We start from the raw sequence: 15100 nt of genomic DNA, 5'->3' as shown, positions 1-15100 counted from the left end.
CTCATTTTTTGAAAAAAATAAGGAAAGTACCTTCAGACATACCTTTATTTTGTTTATTTTGCTTAAAGATTAAATACATTAAGCTTTAGAAAGCTTACACAAGGGACCTTGGTAACACCTTCATGTTAATCTACACGCCAAGCTTCACCTGGCTGGACCCTTGTTTTTGTTCAAATCCTACCACTGAAGGTATTCATCAACCTAATTTGTGAAGTCCTTTGGAAACATAAAATTCTGACATTTTGATAGGAGGAACAAGATGGATGAGAACGTTGGTAAGCCTCCCCATACACAACATAGCCATCCTACTGTGACTTTAGTTGACTAACTGCATTTAATGCAATGAAACATACATGTCTCAAATGATCTTATACATCAGAAGATAAATACCAGCATTCATTAAAAATAGAGTACCTCTTTTAAAACTCATTAAAAATAGAACATCTCTTTTAACACACATTGAAAACCATCTTCAGTGTAGAAGTATTTAGATGTAGGGATACAAAATGTACAATTTGCTTGCATTTGTCTAGTAACTTGTTACTTTTGGCCAGAGCTAAATATTTTCTCATTTTCTTAATTTTCTGGGTTTATTAGTGATTAGATTTCCCCCAATAGGTTCTTATGGTTGGAATAACAAAATTCAAGAACAATCATTGTTGGGTGTTCAATGTAGTAATGAGAATCAGGCAATAGTTCTTAGAGAAAAAATAATTAAAATAAGCAAATCAGCAAGCAATCAGAAAGACCACCTATTGTCGCCGGTTGGCCACAAGGTTTTCGGGGTGAAGGAAGAGACGAGACGGGCTCCATGATCAGAAGGCTTGATTTATTAAGTTATGATATATACATCTATTATAACTATACTAAAAAGAAAAAGAAAAGGAGAGTTTCCAGAAGCTGCTAGCTACCTAAGAATAGAAAGTAAAGAATGAATAACAAAACTTGCTCTCTCGGACTGTGTCCGAGAGAGCTCAGTTCTCGATTGGCTATTATTTCCAAACACTCAATCTGGGCCAATCCAGAACTGACCTGTTGCATTCCACAGAAGCAGACAATCTATTGTTTACATCTTGTTTCTGGGGCCTCAGCTTCCCAGAAGGAAAAAATCCTAAAGAAAGGATTTTAGTGAAAAGGATGTCTACGACAACCTATGATATTGGAAACTGGTAGCAATGTGGACTCAGTGATTCATGACAAAGGCTCAAGAAATTTTTCTCTTGCATGCTGAAACACAGATAACAGCGTTGTAGTTGGAGAGTAGAGATTCCCCTGAACTGGTCTATGAAAGCTATAAGAAAACACTAAGTTTCTGTAGAAATCAACCCTTTTTACTTGACAGGTAAAATGCAAAGATTTCAATCAGCACCCTCTATCAGGAAGAAATATAATCTCTGAGTTTGTGTTAATTTGCTGATTAGTAATTTAGAATATTCAATGACAGCTTCTTAAATAATTAAGGCAGCTCATTTAAGAATGTCATAATAACAGTTAAAAGTGATCTGTGTATATTCTCTGCTATGTGCACTCTGCTGACAAAGCAGAGGTGTGTGTCAGTTCCTGATACCAAAGAGCCACATCATGAACACAAGGTGACTGTAAAACTGTGGATCCATGGCTAATGCAATGCTGTGGCAAGGCTGGGTTCTCAGTTGCCATGGATTAGGTAGGTCTGGGGAGCTCAGTCCAGCTGAGCCAGAGTGTGGCGCTTGACAACAGGTCTCAGAATGTTGTTGAAAAAAGTACTTAAAATATAAAGTAGCAGGTAATTGTGTTATACTCTTTAATGCAGCATTAAGTGTGTAAGCCTGTACAAATCATGTTTTGAAAGACATGGATAATGTTACTTTTGGCTGTGCTGTTGTATCTCAGATTAGCACCTTGCTTTGTCTGCTTGCCTGGTTAGCTAAGAATTTTTTGAAGTGTGGATATTTACTGTGTTAAAATTCTTTTTTTATCCTTTTAATTTTTCCTAGGAGGTGTTTGCATTGCTCAGTCACTCAAAATCCCTCGGGAACCAAGACCAGGAGAATTTGAAAAGATTATTAAGCGCTTGTTGGAAACTCCAAATGCTCGAGCAGTGATCATGTTCGCAAACGAAGATGATATTAGGTGCCTGTTTCCTAATTTTGTGTTTTGAAGATGTTCCTCTTCACAAAGATGCTTGGTTGGCTGGTGGAAAATAGACTAACAAAGAAGTTTCAGATTCAATACTATGTAAAAATTCTTGGAATCTGATGATAAGAAGTGGAGTTGCAATTATAGAGTGTGCTGGTCCTTTATTCTGTGTAGTTCCAGACTTCTCCTACCTCCTAGGAGTGCAGTGCCAAAGACAGTTATTTGGTAACTGAAAAGGAAGAAACCAATAAGAATGCTAGAAAAATACGGCTAAGGATGAAACAAATTGTGTATTACTGTATCTTGAGTTCATTACAGCTGTTGCGGAGTACACCTTAGACTGTGAAAACTATAGATTAATTAATTCTTGTAAGCTTATGCATAGCCAAAATAAATGCTGGCTTTCTCAAGTTCTTTGTAAATGGAATTTCTTTAATTGGTCATTTGTTGTTTCTTTGCAGGAGAGTACTGGAAGCAGCCAAAAAAGCGAATCAGTCTGGACATTTCCTCTGGATCGGCTCAGACAGCTGGGGGTCAAAAATTTCACCAGTCCAGCAGCAGGAGGAGATTGCTGAAGGAGCAGTAACCATTCTACCCAAAAGAACATCCATAGATGGTAAGGATGCATGTGGCACAAACCTTTCATTTTCTGTCAGAGTTCTAGTACTTTAGATCTCTTTAAAAATAATTTAAAAATCATGTTGTCATTGATTACAGGGAATTCAGGAAAAGTTGTCCGAAAAGTTACCTGAGTTGGCCTGATAGAACAATAATTTAATATATCTGTTGAGATGAGGAGATGCAGAATCTGCAATTAGGCAATCTTGTAATTGTCTAATAATGATGATACTTGGAGTTGAGAGCTTCTTAACCATAGCCTGGTCATTCTTTGGGACAAATAAGGAGAGTATTGGATGAATGATAATGAATCAGATTATTCTCTGGGGAGGAGATTGATCTGTGCCCCGCTTTCCACTCCTACACTTACTTTAACAAGTTACTGTATTAAGAAAGATTCTTACTTGGTGGATGAAGTAAAAGTTTGTTTGCAGTACCTTATTCCCGTGAGGGTACTGGATATAGTAACATCTCTTATGTCTGGGTAAGTGTGCTAAACTGGTAATTGGTTAGGAAAAATGAACACTATTGATGTTACATACAGAATTTAGCCACAGGGAAATACTTGTAAGGAGCTAATCCAGATGGGATGTGTTAATCATGATTTCATTATGACAGATTTGCAAGGGTAAGGCTGGTGATCACCAGGTTTAAGTAGGAATCTTTAGTTTCTCGACTGGTGTCATTAACTATATAAATAGAAGCAGAATTATAGGTGTCCTGGATGTCCTCTTGTTCAGCAAAGAGCCACTCCATGATTTTATGTGGCCTTGAAATGAAGTCTAATCCTTAGATGCTACTATGCTCATAAAATAGTTTGTGTCTAAAGCTTTTTCTTCTTCTTATATTTATAAAAAAATCTGATATTGTCTTTAAATTTATATTTTTTTACTATTTTTATACGTATCATATTTTAATGCTTCTTCCACTTCTCTTCAATGTAGGATTTGATAGATATTTTCGGAGCAGAACACTTGCTAACAATCGAAGAAATGTCTGGTTTGCAGAATTTTGGGAGGAGAATTTTGGATGCAAGTTAGGATCACATGGAAAAAGAAATAGCAATATCAAGAAATGCACAGGTAACTGTGAAAGTAAAACATTATCTGTAAATTGTTTATAGGCGTGACGGAAAGGAGCTGCTTTCTTTTCATGGCTTTTCTGTCTCCCTTCAGTTCTCCAATGCATATTGCTGAGTTGTAAGAAAAGTGTGACTTTTTTTTAACCTGAAGAAAAAAAATTCATGGACAATGTATGAGAAATTTAGTAGTTAATTTGCATAAATACAATGAGGGTTCAGATTTTATTAAAGACCAGCGCAAGTCGTTCAATTCCATTTATGTTTTCAATGACCTCCTCTATCACCCTATCTGTAGTTGTCAATATGATTTTTTTTTAGCAAGTGTGTGCATCATAGTAATTTTCATATTGTTAACCCTAAAGTATATACAGTGAAAATTAAATTTATGTTTAAACTATTGAAGTCTTGATGATAGGTCAAGTCTTAAACTCTTTATTTAGTTTACAAACTGTGTTTGAGGATGAAGGAAAAAGCAAATCAATATGTTCTTATTACTTGTCCCCGTGTGTAAAAGAAGGATCCTGTATCATATTATAAAGCTGAAAGCCTCTAAAAAGTTTGAGCAAAAACTTGAAGTAATTGTCACTAGTTTTTGCAAACGTGCTTGCTCAGGCATCATACCCAGATGCAATTGTCATGACACCGAATACAGCAAACACATCAGCAGCTGGCTTTGATCTTCTCTATGAGATGTTGCTTTCTTGGTGTTACTTGAAAAGTTTATAACAAGAGTGTTATTTCCTGTGGCTACAGCAGATTGCTTATGTTACTTTTTGTGTAGACATTTTTACCTAATATCAGGGCTCCTTGTGTCATTTCCCTAATTACTGTCACCACTCCCAGCATTGCTGGCTGTGACCATCATCTCTGTGAGTAATGCCAGCAGCACTACACAATTTTGCTGCACTATATACATAAGCTGTCTGTGATGCACCCTGATTTTCCTGGCAGTCTCTTTCACCAAATAATTTTTTCCCCATGGAACATTAACTTTTTTTTTTTCACTTGCTGTCCCAAGATTTCTGGCTGCTTGCTGACACTTTCATGTAGCCTTTGTTATAGGGGTGCCCTTCCAAACTTTCTGCCTGCCAGCATCCCACTTCTTCTGGGCTTGTCAGACAGAAGCACTTTGAAGTCTCCAAGAACATGGATTCCTGCACTTTCTGGACCATCAGATTTATTGTATGTGTATTGTGCCATCAATTCAAACACTTACTGCACTGGGCTTCACAAGTCACAGATACAACTCACACAGAAATATCAGAGCCATGCATTCACTCTGTCATTTCAGCAAAACCTTGTCTTCTGCCTTTTACCACATATTTCACAAAAAAAAGGGTAATATTCAGTTCCTCACTGAGCTAAATGATAGCTCATTACTCTAATCCTTTACTCCTTGACCTTGATTCATATAGCAGTAAATCACAGCTGGATAGTTACCCACATCTGGAAAGGGATTATTTTGTTATTGCTATTTTAAGTGGATAATAGATCGGTTTTCTAAGTTCTACAGGTGGAATGACTGGTGTGTGTGTTGTAGTTTAGAAAGCTCTAAATGGTACCACAGATGGTTGTATGACTTATCTCAGCCTCATCTGACAAATTGAATTAGCAAAAGTAGTGTATGAAATGCATAGGCTGATCCAAAATAATTTCTGATTTGAAACAGATATCTTTATATTTTATGAAAAAAAAATTCTGGTATTTTCTCTGAAGTGAAAATAGAAAGAAAACATATTTCTTGTGCCCAGAAAGTTAACATGGTGCTAAGTGATGGGACAAAGACATGGGAGGTCTCATATGGCAGTTGCATGTGCATTTTAACCAGCAGGGAAAAAACAATGAATTCTTTTGCAAAGTACCTATGAGTGATAGGACTCTTGACTAAAACCACTTAAAAGTGGCTTGCCACAATAGAAGAAGTCCCCACTCGAACAGAAGCAGATCTGACACAAAGAGGCAATTCATCATGATCCCTGTGCTTATCTAACTCAAATTTAAAGGGTTGGGTAACAAAGGTACCCAAAATATGATAATTTTAAGTAAACTGAATCAAGAGATGGTGGTGGTGGTGGTAGTAAGCTCAAAATAAACCTCCTGGGATTTAAGGAAAATTATAGGTAGAGAATGGAGGAATGACCTCCTGCCCAATTTTGACTCAGAGAATTGCAAATGATATCTTGACACGCCCCAGTTCATTTGTCAGGGCCTCTCATGCACAAAAGAGAGTCAACAATGAAATCCCGGCTGGTTCTTCATATCACAGCCCTCAAAACAGTTGAGTGTGTACTATGGTCTTCTATGTCCGCTAAAAATTAAAATGTCCTACCCATGAATTTATCTTTTCCTTGAGAGGCCAAAGGTATTACCTCATGGCCATGTCTGCTCTGAAACAATGGTGATAAGTGAAAAAAATGAATGAATCCCCACATTTTAATAAGAATATAAGAGCTGTTACATTTAGTTGTTTATAACTTTGTATTGAAAACCTTGAACTTCTTATGGTCTATCCCCATAGCCATTTTTCCTTGCAGTGGGCTTTCTCTGATATTTTGTGTGTAGCATCTCAGTCCTGATTTTCAGCTCAGTTCGTTAAAGGCATGTGAAGGTGGCCAAGCATAGGAACAGGTTGCCCACAGACGTTGTGGGGTCTCCCTCATTGGAGATATTGAATAACTGTCTGGATGCAGTTCTGTGCCACGTGCTCTGGGATGACCCTGCTTGAGCAGGGAAGTTGGACCAGCTGGCCCACTGTGGTCCCTTCCAACCTGACCCATTCTGGGATTCCGTGCTTCTATATTCCCATGTCTAGTTCAGAACTTGAAGACTAAATGTAAAAACACCATTTATTCTAATTTTCCTGTATTTTTATCTGTGCACTGCAGAAAATAAGATTCTCTTTGTGTTTTGCCCACGAGTCCAATTTGTAAATCATGTCACTGTCTGTATGTGTTGGAGATGTGTCTGGATGTGGCACTTTGGGATATGGTTTAGAGGTGGTTATGGTGGTACCAGGATGACAGTTGGTCTAGATGATCCTGAAGGTCTCTTCCAACCTTGATGATTCTTTGATTCTGTGGTGTTGTGATGTCAGTAGGCAGTAGTACACTGAGAGAAATTGAAAAGCTCAAAATACAGGCATATTCTGAAAATCTCTCTCTCCAATGATATCAAAAGGCAAAGTGATAGGTATAAAGTTTTCTCAGGCTTGAGATGTATTTTATTATGCCTTTCTGTTTATCTTACTTAGGAGGTACTTGACTCTTTTTCTCTTATAACATTTGTAATTCCCAACAACAAAACTGATATCCCTGTTCTCTATTTAGTCAAGTTATTCATAGCTCTAAATTTTTGCTGCCTGCAGTGAGGATGCTACTGGTCTAATCCAATTTCAAGCATTTTTTTCCATGAAGATACTAGAAAATGCTTAATAGTGAGAAACATTTCTCTCTTTTATTTTCCACGTAAAATCTAGAGTCTTTTAAGCACTGGAAGTATGAAAGGAATTTATCTTCCTTTAAGATTAAGAATTACACAGGGGCATAAGCCTCTTACCTTTTCTTTTCTTATACATTACTGACCATTGCAGTCTAGCATTGTAATAACTTGAACAGTTTATTTGAATTTTGAAATCCTGTTTATTTGTGGTTGCTGTTGCTTCTTATTCCTATAAGAATTTGTGCTCTGGAGATATGTAAAGTAATAAGTTTCTTTTGAATTTGCCCATTTGTTTCTTTTCTGATTTTTGCCATGTTACAGAAAACAATGATTCACCTAAGCTTTGAAAAAGTAATTTTTTTGCCACTATTGATTTGAAGCTAGCTCTGTGTGTTTCTGAATGTGAGTGTACATTGATCAAATCCTCAATATTAGAATAGTTCATTGAAAAATATTAGGGATTTCTTGTTCTGACTTTTCTGGAATTAAAAAATATCAAATTGGTCATTAACTTAGTAAGCATGAAGCAATAATTCAATGACTACCCTTTAACTATTTTACTTGGGGAAGAAGAAAGGCCTTTGCAGAGAAAACTCATTCGTCTTACTACAACAAAATGGAAAAGAGCACTACCAAGATTAAACCATATGTAGAGGTTACAAGAAGCCTTTACATATTTATTCAAGGTGTAGGTTTTCTATATTCAGTGAGAACGTTTTTAGTGAGACATGATCCTTTCAGGGGTCTTCAGTAATCTTTTTCTAGCAGTGGATTCTCTGTGGGGAGGAGAAGTGAGGAGATGGAAAGGTTTTCACTCATCCCTGTGCCCCAGCAGAAAAATGTAAAGGCAGAGACAGTGTTCTTTCATCCTTTGATTCCTGTTGACTCTTCAAGAGGAAGGGCTTGCCTGGTGGTTTCAGGAGATGGCAGAGACTCTGTGCCTCTTGCTCTACTTTGAATTTGACATCCTCACATATATTTTTTCCATACCCTCAGCTTCCCAGTTGACTCTACCAATGGGCCAGTTTTGGTAGTTGAAGATTTAGCATTACTTAGAAATAATGAGGACTGACCAGACTTGTTCTTTGCTCTGACTCTTGGTTGTTGAGCTATTACTTGTCAGTCCCACCTTAATGTAGATTTCTAGATTTTGTCTTCCTTAAGAAGGCTACAGAAGGATGAATACAATTATTTAAAAAACAAACAAAGATATTGCAGAATACTCTTTTAATAATTGCATTGAATAGAGACAACATACAACATGACTTTTTCTGAAAAGCAAAAAAGTAATAGTAAAAGAAAGCAGCACTAATGATGAAGTGCAAAGAGAGAAGAGTAAGAATTAAATGAAATCTACTTAGATTTGCTTTCATTAACCTCACAGACTGCTAATACTTGATTTCAAGCTAAGAAAAATTTTGGAAGTCCTCTTTTTGTATTTGTATGTGTTTGTTTGTGTGTGCTTATACAAGCAGATGTGTGTTTGTGTTTGTATGCTTAAGCAGATAGAAATGTAACATGAAAGTCACTGACTATGTCGTGTTTTAATGGGAAAAAACACAGATTCGGCTTCAAATCTGACAAAAGAAGTCACAATTCCATTGAGATTTGTTCTGGATTTTGCCCACGGAATCCCTTGAAGGCATCCATTATGGTCTTTGAACAGCAAAATGGGGTCCTTTAATAAAACATCAATGTAATATGGCAATTTCTGAAATAAAACCTCAACAAAAATGTTGATTATAAATTTTCTTCATGTACATCCCCACAGAAGAAGTCTTCCCAACGTTTGTGTGGTTAGAATTCTAACTACTTTGCAATCCTAATCAGCCTTTAACTGCCTATAATGTCTGACTGTGCTGCTAAAAATAAAGATGGAAGAGTTTCCAAAAGTATAGAGACCTGTGTCAATTAGCCTAATTTCAATTTGCTCCATCAAAATGAGCTATTTGTTTCACTGAAAAAAAATCATGGTGCAGTATAATAAAAACCATGCATACCTAGGAACTTCTCAGAGATTTTATTTATTTTCTTAACTAACCTCTTTGAAATTACAGTTGCCCCTAAAATATTAATAGGAGGAAGTAAATTTACTCATGTGTGTATGCAGTCACACTCTGAAAAGTTTTTGAGACAAATTGAAAACCAGAATGTGAATCTTTTAGTGGCACAATGACTTGCTATTTTGTTTGAGTAATGGTTCCATTACCATCAAATCACTCCTAAAGTAGTTTCTTTTCTTGATGAGACCTACAGAAAATTAAGAAAACCAGAACAGATGCAGTTGAGATACATGAATTTAGCACAATTAGCAAGAGGCACTAATGCTTAGGAGGGACTCTTTAGAGTACACAGAAATAGCTGTTGCTCTCCCTCTTTCTGATTTGTAACTAGGATGTGTAGGCATAAGAGTTAGAAAAGGTAATTCTTGTTCTTTCTATTCTTTTGTTGTTGCTTGCCATTTTCTTGGTTCCCGTTTGAAATATATCTTCTGCATAAATCTAAAATAAGTTTTGACATATTATTTATATTTTTGAAATGTCTATTGCTGTTTTGTGTGAGTACAGTAATCTGACATAAAAATCACAATAGTCGGATTTGCAGCATTAGCAGGAGCCAAGCTGACTGTGGTATCTTTGCAACCAATCACATCCATTGGACACAAAAGACTTTGAGGGGATATGGAGTGACTTGGAAATATATTCTTGATGCAAAAGTTCCCACAGAATAGTATTTTCTCTGTTAGTTAGTACTTGATTAACAGGATATAAGCAATTTAAAAACATGAGAAAAAGGGAAAAGCAAATGGTAAAACAAAAGAAATTATTTATCTTTCTATTGTGCTCTCTATACTGGTTAATTGTTTGATATTAAAATAGATTTCAACTTATTTTGATCTTATTTACTTTGATCTTTATCTTTTGATTTTTGATCATTTTATGAGTTACTACCAACACCAGAAGTAAACCTATGTATCTTAATAATTATATTAATTTTGTTATAGAATGAGTGAGGGTAAATGAAGTTATTTCAATCAAGTAGCGATGGAAATACTTAGGACTGCTTTTATATCATGAGCATTTTCAATACATTGAGTAATTATTCACCCATGAAATGTCCCTGATTTATAAGTGATTGCTCATCTTTTGTGGAAGGGAGTTCAGACTGGTCACCTGTAAACAGATGTAGAGGCTTTTAAATCTACCAAGTAGACTTTTATTGCTGAAGTAGTCCATGAAAAATCAATGGCACGTACACAATGAACTTTAGTATAATTCAGTGTAGGAAAGGAGGTCAGAATTTGTCTTCCAATGGTTAAGTGTAGCCATTAAATGTACCAATTATAGTTCAGTATTTCTAGAATATTATTTGTATCCAATATTTGAGTTAGGTGTTTTTGTATGAAGGGCTCTTATGAAAGGTCGGGTAGAAGCACAGGTGTCCTTAATTTGTGTTAAAATCAGTGTACAGGGGACAAAAGGCATATTTGTTATATTGAGTTCACATTGGTTTAACTGCATGACTGGGCATAATGATTTGGACTCTGGACTAATGCATATTTAGGGCTTGCAGGCTTGAACTTGGAAGGAGCTCATGGGAATGGATTTACTTAATTCTCTAACTTCTGGCAAGCCACCTCCATATGTCTCTGTAAACTGCTTAGACTGGTATGACTTACCCTGCGAGGATGCCCATCTCTCTTTACAGATTGCAAATAGTCCTAGATGACTAAATTGGATCAGGTGTCCCACTTTTAGATTGCTCAAACCAGCTGAAATGACTTCCATTCCGTGGTTGCTCTCATCATCACTTTCTCAACAAAGCAACCTTCCTTCCAGGTTCTCTGTAAGAACATGGTGATAATGCTATTTAAAAAAAAATATTAATTATGAATATTAATTAAAGAGATAATTTAGCATTCTTACAGGCACTTTCACATATAGAAACAGAAGGGAAGTCAATAAATGACAGTCCTCTGTACACAGATTATCAGAAAATATTCCTCAGATCTGAATCTGTGGCCATTTGCTTACTGATAATACCCCAGTTTTCAAGATGAAATATCCTGTGGACTTATGTAAAACTATTTTAAAATGACTTGTTGAAAAAGATTTACATTTCTGTTTTATATTTAGGTTTTGCCTTAAATAAATAAAATATTTAATTATTCTGGCTAAAATCCTTTTATGTTGTGGAGAGATGGTACCAGGAGACAGAGAAATTAGGGATTTAAAAACTTTGATGAATCTACATAATGTAATGTGAGCTGTCACTGAGACAAATATAGCTGGTGTTGTGATCTCATAGACCCTGTGGAAAATAGATGACTTTCAGATTATTAAAGCAACACCGTGGAATGAGGTGTGCATCCTTTAGTGGTATCTCTGGTCATAACAGTAGGCAATGGCTGTTTAATGCTCTGGGGTTTTTCTACTTGACTTCAGCATTTACTGAAGTTTTGGCAGCCAAGAATGGTCTTGGTTGATTTTTTATTTTGTTAAAACGTAAAACAGTGAAAGGGATAGTCTATGTGCTACATACATTCCACTTGACCCCACAAAATTAAAGATCCAAATGCCTTCAAAGCTCTGCAGTGATGGGGCAGGTGGTGTGCTGAGGTCATGCTCTTCAGGGTTCCCTTGTTTCCAATCTGTTCTTTACTTTTGCATGTGCTTAAATATAATATATTTGGGCCAGAGATTGAATTTTTTCAGTTTTTTTTTTGTTGAACAGACTTTCCTGTTCTATTCTTTCAAAGAAGAAGAAAAGAGAGGGGGCACTTGCACATCATAAACCTGTTTGTATGAGTCCACTGAAATTTAAGTGCCACATTGTTTGGCTCAGAAAATATGGGTGCTTTTTCACTCTTAGTGCTAGATTCTGACTATTGGTAGATTTTTCCTGAGTTGTACTCTAGAAAGAACAGTTCTTCAAAGACTCTCAGGCAGATCAACAATTATTCTCTCATCTTGAAATGAACAAATAATTTCCAGCACTAGAAGCACTTCAAGGTAACTTTTTAAATTGACTATGGCTTTTGAAACTACAGCAAACAAGAAACAAATTCATTTTATTCCTTTTAAATTTTGAAAAATTGACCAGGTCTCTAAAGTGGCAGTTTTAGGAGCATTCTAAGTGCTTGCTTGAAGAGTGATACCTGCAATTGATATCTGCAATTGCTTGAATCTCTGCAATTCACAGAACCACTGTGAAGAATATATTAGAATGACACAATCATTAAGGTTGGAAAATACCACCAACATAATTGAGTCCAACCTTCGACAAAACACCATCACATACAGTTATTTCAATTTCATAAATAACATTTTATATTTCATATAAAAATCGGAATTTTTTAAAGTCACTTTCCATTTAATCTGAAATTTTTTACCCATTCCTCTGTGAAATAATCTTACATGTAATTTATTATGATAATAAATGAAATAGGGTTTGGAACACCAGAACAAAGATTTTGCAACTTACTTTCACAGAGATAAAATACAAAGGATGTATAGCCAGACCTTCAATGCTGTACATGAGTGTTGCTTTATTGACATGAAGAGTTATGAGATTTGAGAGGATATGGCCCCCCAATGAGAGTAATAACTTGATTCTTTGTGGAAATCACAGAGTGGTCAGTAATCAAAGGCTGAGTAGATAAGAAAAGCTTTAAAGGAAGGATCAGAAGGAAAGCTACATTGCTTTTCACTTCAGAAGATAAGAATTAGATCTTATGAGTAGGGTGAAAATAAGCAGGGCTTTGTAGTCAAGTTGAACAGAACCTTGAAATAGAGACAAGAAGTATGAGCATCCTATGAAAAAGGTAACCAACCAAGAATTTGATCTCAGCAATACTCTATTCTGAAATGTTCTAGTACCAATGAAAGCAAAATTGTTTTTGAGAGTGGACTACAATACATATTACTCTTTTGGTCTGCTGTCATGTGGTTTTGTTTTCCCCACTGTATGTACATATAAATATATGTATTTTTTTCTCTTTTAACATGAATCTCTCTTCTGAAAAAAAGAACTAAAACTTCTTCTTGTAACCTCCTTCACTGTAGTATTGAGTCATGTTGGTTTTTGCTTTTGGAGCCTTTAACATAAATGCTTTATGTTTACTTCCAGTAATACATGTGGCATTATAAAAAAGAAAGTGTGCTTTTAGGATATGAATGGTGGTTTTATCACCTTCCTCACCTTTTTACAGTGCTCCTTAAATAACAATGCAAAAAAAAATCCTACACTATTTTTTCCTTAGTTTATATATTTATTCAATTTTAGAAAGCTGCATCTGAGCATATATTGTTTTTTATTACAAAGGTGCTCATTTGTAGTATTTCAAATTGTGTCTAGAGAATTCAACCACATAAAGACCAGCTTCCTTTCTTTTCTTGGGGCTCTCTGTTCTTGTTGGTCATTTACAATATCTCTGGCTGATGTTTCATTATTATATTTGCTTGCCTGAAATGTGGCTATGTGAAATTTCAAACAATCCTATTTTCATTATGTGCAAGTCTTTAGTAACTCTTTTATGAGACTGTACATTTTTCTGCAGCTCAGTTTATTGATTAATTTACCAACAAGTTTATTATTATTTTTGTTTTTTTTTTCTCAAAGTGATCCTTTCTTAAAAAAACAACAATTTTTAATGGCAGTTAAAATTAATTCTTATTTCAGTGTGAGGAATTAGTTATGTTATGATCAAGCATTTCAGGTGTAATTGTGCATACAAAGAAATTGCTGGGTAATATTTAGAAATACAGCTTCAGTCATGCAAGGTAGGCTGTAGGGGGGCCACTTATGCATCAATGCAGGACTGCACTGAACTCAGTAGCATTACATAGCTTAAGGATCTTGTGAATGATTCTAACTACCTAAAGAATGTCTTAAATATATTTTCTACCTATGTAGAAATGTTCCATAGCCAGTCCCATAAGGAAATAGTCATTTTAAGTGCTTGCACTTTGTGTTTTTATGATACCTCCCTAGAGAGCAGGGAGTTAATGGAGAACATGTGTTATTAAAACTTTTCATTGATCATATGTTCTTCAACTTTGTATGTGATTGACTTTTTGATTAAATGATGATGATTTGACACTATGCTTTTGGTTTTGACATTCATACAGACCTACTCTCTTGAGCATTCAGTTTTTAAATATTAACATGGTTTGCAGCATGCATGTACATATGTCTCAGTATGCATTCATCTCCGGTATAAAATCTCCTTTCTCTTAATCCCTACCTGTATGCAGGTCTCCAAAGATGACTTTGGAGAAAAATCTTTTGCCTTTTCCAATGCCCTCTCCTGTCACTAATCTTTGTAGTACTGATCTTCAATTCACAATAGAAAGTTTAAGTGAGAGGGAAAGGACTGAAGAAATTATTGAGAGTCATAGCAGGCAGCCTGGAAAAAGGAAACCTGATGCTGTGGGAGCTGGGCCTTAGGGCTGGACCTCTTTGTGTTGGCATGCACTGATAGGCCTCAGGAGAACTGTTCCCTTGTTCCTAATCTTAGGTGAAGGAAAGCATTTAAAGTGACTGCTGTTACGCATAAGGAGCCTATTTTGGAAAGCAGGGAAAAAATGTAATTAGGGTCAAAACCTTTATTCTTAATTTATTATTCAAGAAATCCTCTTGAGAAGCAGGACTGCAAAGAAGATCAATCTTCTATTTTAAAAAGGATTTTGGCATTTGGAATTGAAATTAAACCAGTCCATTTTACAATTCAAAGAAAAGAGACTTAAGCCTTATTCCACCCAATGAAAATACTCTGGTGTGTTATCTAACATAAAAATCAAATTCATGTAGCCAAAAATTCAAACTAGTTCAGTTCTAAAATGC

General features: G+C 35.6%; 1 protein-coding gene across 1 annotated transcript in view; it reads left to right on the top strand.

The window, feature by feature from the left end:
- The window catches only part of GRM8 (glutamate metabotropic receptor 8), a 314925-nt gene that overhangs the window by 141335 nt on the left and 158490 nt on the right, over nt 1–15100 (top strand). Inside the window, exons 4-6 of the mRNA XM_005420915.2 lie at nt 1977–2112; nt 2580–2734; nt 3681–3818. Of these exons, the coding sequence (XP_005420972.1) occupies nt 1977–2112; nt 2580–2734; nt 3681–3818 (429 nt within the window). The remainder of the gene's footprint in view (nt 1–1976; nt 2113–2579; nt 2735–3680; nt 3819–15100) is intronic.

This window comes from Geospiza fortis, unplaced genomic scaffold (genome assembly GCF_000277835.1).
Source record: "Geospiza fortis unplaced genomic scaffold, GeoFor_1.0 scaffold195, whole genome shotgun sequence".
Taxonomy (NCBI): domain Eukaryota; kingdom Metazoa; phylum Chordata; class Aves; order Passeriformes; family Thraupidae; genus Geospiza; species Geospiza fortis.
This window is presented reverse-complemented; position numbering and strand designations above follow the sequence as displayed.